Source organism: Cynara cardunculus, assembly GCF_001531365.2.
Source record: "Cynara cardunculus var. scolymus isolate 2C chromosome LG 1, CcrdV1, whole genome shotgun sequence".
Classification (NCBI taxonomy): Eukaryota; Viridiplantae; Streptophyta; class Magnoliopsida; order Asterales; family Asteraceae; genus Cynara; species Cynara cardunculus.
Genome location: NC_037528.1, coordinates 19,486,013 through 19,495,054, shown reverse-complemented (window position 1 = coordinate 19,495,054; position 9,042 = coordinate 19,486,013). Strand labels below are relative to the sequence as shown.

Sequence of the window (9,042 nt, the reverse complement as noted above, 5' to 3'; positions counted from 1 at the left end):
TTAATTAATGACTATCATTAATTAATATTAAATATTAATGAGTGTATAATTAGAAAAAGTGTTGATAAGCTATTAAAAACGTTAATTTAAGATAGTTTATAAGCTAGATTTGTCAAATAATAATACCTAAATGTGCATAGAAGGTGAACACATTGTGAACAATCTTAAAAACCTTTTTACTAATAGCGGTAGGTTAGATTTTAATTTATTGATTTAGTTTGATTCATAATATATTCATAAGTTATACTAAATCAGTTTTAGATATCAGGTTTCCGTGTTCTTTTAATACATACGATTTCGTGTCATCGATGACGTAATTAATATCGAGATCGACTTCCGCATTTTCTTCCTTCCGATACCCAGATTATTTGCGTTGATTTTACTTGACCAAATTTACCTCGTCTTTTATAAATCAAACTGTTTCTTGCACATACAAACCAATAAAAGAAAACTGTAAAAACACTTGACACCCAACACAGTGGAAATCTCATTTTCTTCGGGTTCAAATCCAAATGCCACCAGAATCTTTATGACCATGTAGGTTCATCCACAATGAGTCTAAGTTATTCATAGCCGTCCGAGGAATTCGTCGGTGCGCATAAGCTGAATCGAATACCGATGGCTAACCGTTCGAATTTTTTGATGGTTACATTTGAATCATACCGTTCACCGAGTAGATCTACGTTTTCTTTTCTTAATTAATTAATTAATACCAAAAGTAAAATTAAATAATTAGGAAACATAACAAAAAGGAAATGGCCTGATGAAAGCCATTAGTACCAGATTCTTGGTGAGATGGATGGAGATAGAATAAGCTGTGTCTCAATCAATGCAGCACTGCCCATTTCTTTACATGGCTACTTGCTCTTTGGGCCTGCCAGATTTCAACACAAAATTAGGTCATTACTAAAATGGGTTCTTTCAGGTTCAGCTGATCTTAATGCGTAATTAATACGATTTATCGTCATTAATAGCATCTCCAGCAGCTATATCAGTTTTAAAAAAATCAGAGATCGGGCAAAAGTTTGCTCCAACAGTTATGCTGATGTAAAAATCAGAAAAATAGTCAGTAGCTCACCTCTTTTTCCCAATCGCAACGGCTTGTAATGATAGCAAGTACCACCGTTTGGAATGCGGTTCCTCCGAAGATCATTCCGGCCCAGATACCCTTGTAAGTTTAACCGATAAAAATATAAGACGTTGCCTATACCACAAGAAATTATAAATAAAAAAACGATACGAAATTTAAGAATAAATACCATGACCCCAAGATGAAAAAGCCAGCCCATGGCAAGTCCCATTGGGACTCCTATCAAATAGTAACAACCTAAGTTGATATATGCCACGTATGATTGCCATCCAGAACCGACCGCAACGCCTAATAAATTAAACCGTTTATGTATTAGTGATCGTGAAATTTTGAAAAGCGAGAAATAGATATAAAACAAGAAGGGGTTTGTTTACCTGAAAGAACAGGTTGAACGCTGTTTAGAAGAATTGTGAAGGCCAAAAGAAGTGCAAGCCTGCTAACGGCATCCAAGACGGGTTCACTGTTGGTGAAGATCAACGCTAGCTCGTTGTGGAATAACATGATCAAGAGCCAGAAGAAAAGGCCTATGACCGAAGATGTGGTAACTGAAACTATGGTAGCGAATCTTGCAGCTTTCCCGTTGCCTGCTCCTAACTCGTTTGCAACCCTAACTCTGATAAAAATCATACAAGATCGTTTTCGTTAAGAAACAATCTCCAAAAAAGAAAACATTGAAGCATGTTTTCAAGGTCGAAAATATTCACTTTGATCATGCGAATCATGGCATAGTTAGAAAATAACGTAAGCAAGTGTAAATTAAAATCGTACCCTGTTCCAGCAAAGAATCCAAGAGGGATCATGAGTTCGAACCCGTTGATAGACATGCTATACAACAACAAACAAAAAAAACAAATTTAGCTCAATTGACAATAAGACTTAAAATCCAACTCATAAATCATCGGTTTGAATCCTGCAAGCACACTCGGGATTTTTCTATATATTCTCTAAAGTCTGTGTGATTAATTAAGGTGTATGCAGATTGGTCTAAACACCCATGATATTTATATTTCTGAGAAATATTATTTATAAGAATTTTGTTTAAAGATATTATAAAGTATTGATATGACTACTGAATTGGACCATTTCTTACACAACATGAATGTGGGGTCCATAATACATACGCTTGTAACATGTTAACAAAAGTTAAAAGCCAAATCAAGATGCAATTCTAAACTCAAATAATTAAAATACTTGTACCACAACACTTTTGTCTCATAAAAAGCCAAGATTGGTTTTTTTGGTTACGTGTTACTTATTTCTTCCCCCACATAAATAAATATATATATATATATTAGAAGGGTACTTGCATAATGTAGTGAGATACATCTTAATTTTAATATATATTTTTTTGATGTTATAATACGGTTTTATGTGGTTTTGAGAAAACGATAATGATTTTATTTTTGAATAAAATATAAATATAAAGATATATTATAAAAAAATTGAAAAAAATATCAATATTGGTACCAAACTAACTTTTTAAAATTTCTCTTTTTTTTTCCTTGTGTATTTCTTTAATTCATTAATTTTTATTTTTGTTTTAATAATATAATTTTTCATAAAGATAATAATTAAGTATTTTGTTAGAACTCAATGATTATCCTAATTATATTTTAGATTTTTATATTTAAAATGAGATGTTTATTCTCTATTTGATTATGCTTATCCGCAGTTAGTTACACGAATTCAAACATGAAGCTTTAATAAGTTGTACTTACGCACAATTTACTTGTAATTTTAAATTCTAAGTAATATGCATCAATAAACAGTACTTAATGCATAAAAAATGGTTTTTAAATTTTTTTGTCAAATGTTTTATAATATAGTATATATATATATAATAAAAATAAACATAATTTTGATAATATGTAATTATTATATGTTTAATTAATTAAATGATATTTTTATCTCTAGTAACTGAGAGATAAATTTTCTTCATCTCATAATTGAGAGTAGAATGAGAAAGTAGACAACTTAGATGTTGTTTATTAAAACATTTACTAAGTAAAACCTTACTGATTGAACATGACAAGAACCGACAATCCTAACTTGTTAACAGGCATAGAAAAGACCCATAGTCTTATCCAGTAAATGAGGGAAAAAGAACAGTAAATAAATATGACGTCTCTTGTCGGTAAGCGTTTGAATGTTTGATAAAGAGTCCATTACTTTAACTACTATTTCATGAATCAAAACAGGAATAAAATTGATTTGAAAAAGAAAAGTCGTAAAAGTCGTTTTCCTAAATTCTGGTTCTTTAAAGAAAAGGTGCGAAGAGGATAAGCGATAATTACCAAATGGACAAAGCATCGACTGCAATTTTTGCGTTCTCCAAGTTTCCTGTCATCACTATCAATATCCGATAGTACCAATTCTCCAAACTGCATTTATATTTTCAGCCGTATAAATTAAATGAAATCAAAACTGAGATACTCATTTAACGTCATTTTTTTTTCTAATTTTGAATTTTGATACTTCCAATGTACGATAAATTGTGGAGATTAAATGTGAGCAGTAGCCAAATAAGAGTATGATCAAATCATATGTAAAATGGCACGTTATTTTAAATTGTGGCCAAAGTAACATGAATCACATACAATTTTATACGTGATTTTAGTGTAGAATCATAACTGATTCGACCGTTTTTCTATTCTCTTATTTGATTCGAAAGGTTTTGTTTTGTTGATGTTTTTAATGTTTAATGCAAATAAAGGGGTGTCCTTTTTTTTTTACCAAATAAAGGGCTTTTAAGAAATATGCCTTCAGAATTTCATGTTATAATTCAGGTGTATTTTGTAAGCCTGAAAAATCAACTCCGGCCACCGGGAATTCTAAAATCGATCAACTTGGAAAGGGAAGATGAATACCACAACATGACGCCGGAGGCGGCGGAGAGCTTTACAAACCCCCATAATCCTTGAAACGCTTCCATGGAAAACCCATTCCAAGTCTCCGGGCAACCACCGCAAACGGTGTAAGAAAACAACCCAATAACGATCAGCCACCACGAGATATTCAATGTCACCACCGTACCAACCAGTCCGAGTTGAAACCTGTAGACGACCAGCCAACTGATGGCGGAATGAACCACCAGCGCCGTCATCGACACCCATGCAATCACGTACGTTTTAAGCTGGCTTTGAAGAAACCGTTGTATCGGAAACTGAAAACAGAGGCTGAAATGGAGCGGTATTAAGCTCATCGCCACCACGCCGGAGAGCTCCGCTATGTCCGCCGGTTGTCCGAGCAGTTTCAGCACCGGCGAAGCGAAGATATATAATGGTAGACTTAATATACAGCATATGAAAAGTACAATCCATGACCGTTGTAGATACACCCCCAACATTTGATAGTTTTTGGCGCCGTATGCTTGGCCACACAACGTCTCTAAAGCACTCGCCATTCCCAACTGAAAATCGATCGATGAACACCACACAAAACGATAAACTAATTAATCAATCAGAACAATTTACAAATTCAAAATTCGCAGAAGAAATTAATACCAAGAGGCCGAAGTCGAAGCCGACGATGACACTGGTGGCAATGGAGATAGCGGCGAGCTCGAGATCGCCAAGATGGCCGGCGAAAGCTTGAGTGATGACGAACATGGAGTAGGAGGCGATGCGGCTGAAGATGGCGGGGCCGACTATGTGCCATAGCTTTTTGGATTCAATCAGGTACCGTTGCCGGAAAGAGAGATCGAGTTCTTGGTCCGGGAGTTTTGCACCCAAATCGACGTTGGAAGATGAATGATCCAATAAGGGTACTAGTGTTGATTCCTCCACCCGAACACTGTGGCCATTGGCGGCCATTTTTTCCGATTATCTTCCCTTTTTTTTTTTTTATATTTGTTCTTTCGTCAGTCTGAAATCAGAGTGAGATGGTTTTATAGAGGAGATCATGTGATCGATTGTGAAGTTGAATAGTTTATTCTAAGCAAATTCCAAGAACGTACTTCGATTATTCTTAACATCTAGATTCAGTCCCTCAGGTTTCGATTTTGCGGTTTCAGTCCAAAAGCTAAAATTGATCTACATTCCGGACTCGCGGGCAAGATTTTGTTTATAAGATCAAATTATACGAGTTACGTATCTTGCTCACGAGCGTAATTGGTTAGTTTTTTTTTTCATCATTTGTATTCCATGTTGTATTCGCTTTTGGTCATTCTTAATTTAAACCTTGACAATATACAAAACATGGTTTTGAAGATATTTTCATATGATGCTTTTCTAAACGGAGGGGAATCAAACAATAACGTGGTGAAAATAAGATAACACAAGAACGATCAAATCACATGTAATTTTACAATAAATCAAAATACGACTATAAAACAGGGTCGACTTGGCCTTCGAATTAAATCGTGACCAAAGTCACACATATCACATGTGATTTGACCATTCTTGTGTTCTCTTATTTGACTATTGTTCCCATTTGAATTTGACTTTTAATAAATATGCCATGTAAAAAAAATAACAAAACGATCTATTTTTTGAGTTTTACCTGGTTTATCCAACTTCATTTTAACAACTTAGGCGTTGTTTTTTTTTCAGCGCTTAATTACCACTTATGTATGATTCGTTCAGACATTTTGTAATTTAGAGTGTTTGTTTTTTTATTATTTTCAAAATCTCTTATCACTTAATATGGTCTAAACAAATAAGAGGTAAACTAATATTTTAATTCCCCTTATTTCCCATTTTCTTTGATTCTTTTCGGTTATTGTTTTTTTCACCACTAAGGACGCCACCATCATTTCATCACCTATGTGAAATGTACGTTCCCACCTTCTCTCTCTCTCTCTCTCTCTCTCTCTCTCTCTCTCTTTCTCTCTCTCTCTCTCTCTCTATATATATATATATATATATAATTTATGTACATATAGATTAGCTTAGAAAATCATTGTGAAACAAGAACTTTTATCAACGATCTCTCATCTATCAAAAGTATCGATCTTTCCATAAACAAACTCACCAGCGGCATTCCCAATAGCATCAGAAGTTTGAAAGATATCCAAAAGGTTCTTACTGTGTTTCATCTGTTAAACAATTGTTGTAATAAATTTCGGCAATGAAATTTTATGAAAATCAAGAAAATTTTGCAAGATGTTTGCACTTGATTTTACAAAAAAAAAAAAAAAAAAAACTATTGATTCAGATTTCAAACTTCAGACATTTGTCAGTTTATAAAAACAAACAGTCTTGTTAATTCAGATTTCAGACTTCCGCACCACATTTTATTAATCAGAAGTGAAATAAGACTTAAGAATTCAGCACATCTTAAAAAACAACCGTCATCTTATTGTTTCATAGGTTGAAACTCTATTAAGTTGTCAAAGTTTATTCTGTTAGCTTATTGCAATGCTTTTTGCAATTGCAAAACAATTATAGGTCCTTTAGAGGTCTTATTAATTACTTTATCATGATAATTGTGGTCGTTATAACATATCACTTTTTATAGCATCGTGTTTTTATAGAAACTAGCGAAAGCCAAATCGTTTGAGTCTATGATATAAGCAATGTCAATCCAAATAAACCCCAAAATATATAAGCAATGCTAATTAATTACCGAACAAGAAGACCCACAAAACAAACTTGTTTTACCAACAAACAACCAACTTTATCAAATGTGGTAAAAGTAGAAGTAAAACACATCATTTCAACCACAAGGGTGGTGTTTGATTGGTTTGAGCTTGGCTACAAAGGTCAAAAGTACCAGTAGATTTCAGGTTCAAATCCAAAGATGATTAAAAATCTCCTTGTGGCCACGGAGGTTCAAATGCGGTGATTACGAACTATTTGCAAAGCAGGTGGTCGTCCTGGGATTATTTGGCTCGCATAGCAGATTGGATATCCAGGTTAATCAATAAAAAAAACACATCATTTCAAGTAATAAAATGGTCTAAGATATGATAATTGATAAATTCCGATAGTCAAAGAAAACATGTTACACATTTCAAAAACACGTAGTAGGGACAGCTAAAGTCATCAAAACCACATACTTTTAATTCATTGTGTAATGTGTACTGGGGTTTTAATAGTAAACTTCAATTGGTAAATTCATCTTATTTTGATTTTAACGCCCGTTATACGAAATTTTTGTGTGTGACAGAAATTGGTGAGATAGATATGCAATATAAAGGGTATCTGGTATTTAAAATGCATAATTTGATTATTGTTTCATTAGTTTTTAAAATCTTTCATATATGTATTTAGTTTATTATGAGAGGCGGGGGCAAAGGGGCGGTCTCTTAAGGAGCAGTGATCACCGGGTTAACGTGTTCGGTGCGAAGGTTGATGGCATGTATGAACTTCTAATTATTTATACGTTAAACCCAACTTTAAGAACGTTGCTCTTGGACCATCTCAATTCAAAACTGCATGAGTATGCACTCAGTTTATAGTTAAATATTAAGTTGTTAAATTAATCTTGTTTTATTTAACGTAAATTTGACATTTGAATTATTTTCAGCTTTCGAATAAAACTTGAATCGTAACTTTCTCAAGTCAAAGTTGAGTTTAACGGATGGTTGAATCGGATTGGTTTAATCCATTGGATGTTACTATTGGTTATCCATTGGATCGGATTGGATTTGTCCAATATTTTGATCCAATACTCAACCAATTAATCCATCATTTCAACCAATTATTCATTTATTTCATTTAGTTATAAAAAGACAATGTACATAAATATCAACTAAAAAAATATCGTGAAATGTTAATAATTATATATAGTTACTAACTGGATATTAGTTGAATGATAATTGGATTGGATCGATTTGGTTTTATTGGATGTTGGACTGCCATCCAAGAATTGAACGATCCAATTTGGATGTTGAAATTTTGGATCCGATCCGATCTGATCCAATTACAATTGGACAATCGATTATGGTCGGTCGGTTATAATTGGATCGAATTACTTTTTGCACACCTCTACCCAATATGACTATTTTCCATACTACATCACCAAATCGTTCAAACCACACAAAAAAAATAGTTATGTTTGATTCAGTTTTCATGAACACTCCTACTTATTGGTCCACGCTCCCATGGCCTCTACTTGTTGAACTGCCTCACGGTGTTGTCGTTCCATGGCTTTGCCTCCCTATGCGGTCACTCCCCCACGACCCCTGCTTAGTGACGAATGCAAATACGATTATCATTCTTATTTTATTCATCCCCCAACATTTTTGTTCATGTTATCGTTCTCAAAAAACCGTCTTAATGATGTCGTATCATTTTGGGTAGATGTCAATTTTTGTTATGTATTTCATAATAACGATGTTCCAAAAAGAAAACAAGTCAAATACGGCATCGTTCTCGTCAGAAATATCGTTGGTATCGTTGGTGTCACTAATAAAATTGGTTTTTTCTTGAAGTTTGCAAAAATAAAATATTGTATTTATTTAATAAATTAAGAAAAGAAAGGGAAAGGGAAATTGGAATAGACGACAATGATTGAGGAATCAGTATTTTGGCACTGCCCCTATGTCTCGTCTCAACATCTTTAATATTTATTCTCATTTATTTATTCTTAAACCATTTTTAATATTCCAACATGTTAAGAGACTGTATGTTATCTTGCTTGCAATTTATTTGGTTAGGTATAAATTAGAATCGTACTTACTGTAACAAGATACATCACGATTTTAATATTTTATTTTATTCTTTATCTCAGTCGATATTATAATATAGTTTTATGTAATATAAAAAAATGAAAAAAAAATATGGTGTAATAGAAATTTGTTTAAAAAAGTTAAGGGGTTGAGGTTATAAAGATGTTTAACCTTTTGGGGGAATACCACTGCTTTTACAAAACAAATTAAAATACCGTATCAGAGAGAGAGAGAGAGATGGATATATATATATATATATATATATATATTAGAAGCGTACTCGCACAATGCAGCGAGATACATCATGATTTTAATATTTTATTTTATTCCTTATCTCAGT

The 9,042-nt window shown here is 33.1% G+C and overlaps 1 protein-coding gene across 2 annotated transcripts; it reads right to left on the bottom strand.

The window, feature by feature from the left end:
* Positions 1-381: 381 nt before the first annotated feature.
* LOC112519380 (protein DETOXIFICATION 27) lies at positions 382-4,936 on the bottom strand. Of its 2 annotated transcripts, XM_025127471.1 has the most exons (9): positions 4,594-4,936; positions 3,958-4,499; positions 3,385-3,471; positions 1,859-1,915; positions 1,465-1,703; positions 1,260-1,378; positions 1,079-1,168; positions 781-874; positions 382-679 (listed from the first exon to the last, which is right to left on the bottom strand). In XM_025127471.1, the coding sequence occupies exons 1-8, from the start codon at positions 4,900-4,902 to the stop codon at positions 827-829; spliced, it is 1,491 nt and encodes a 496-aa protein (XP_024983239.1). In that variant the 5' UTR covers positions 4,903-4,936; the 3' UTR covers positions 382-679; positions 781-826. The 2 variants fall into 2 exon arrangements, with proteins under 2 accessions (XP_024983239.1, XP_024983231.1); XM_025127463.1 differs by having other exon boundaries at positions 382-874.
* Between the last annotated feature and the right edge of the window lie 4,106 nt (positions 4,937-9,042).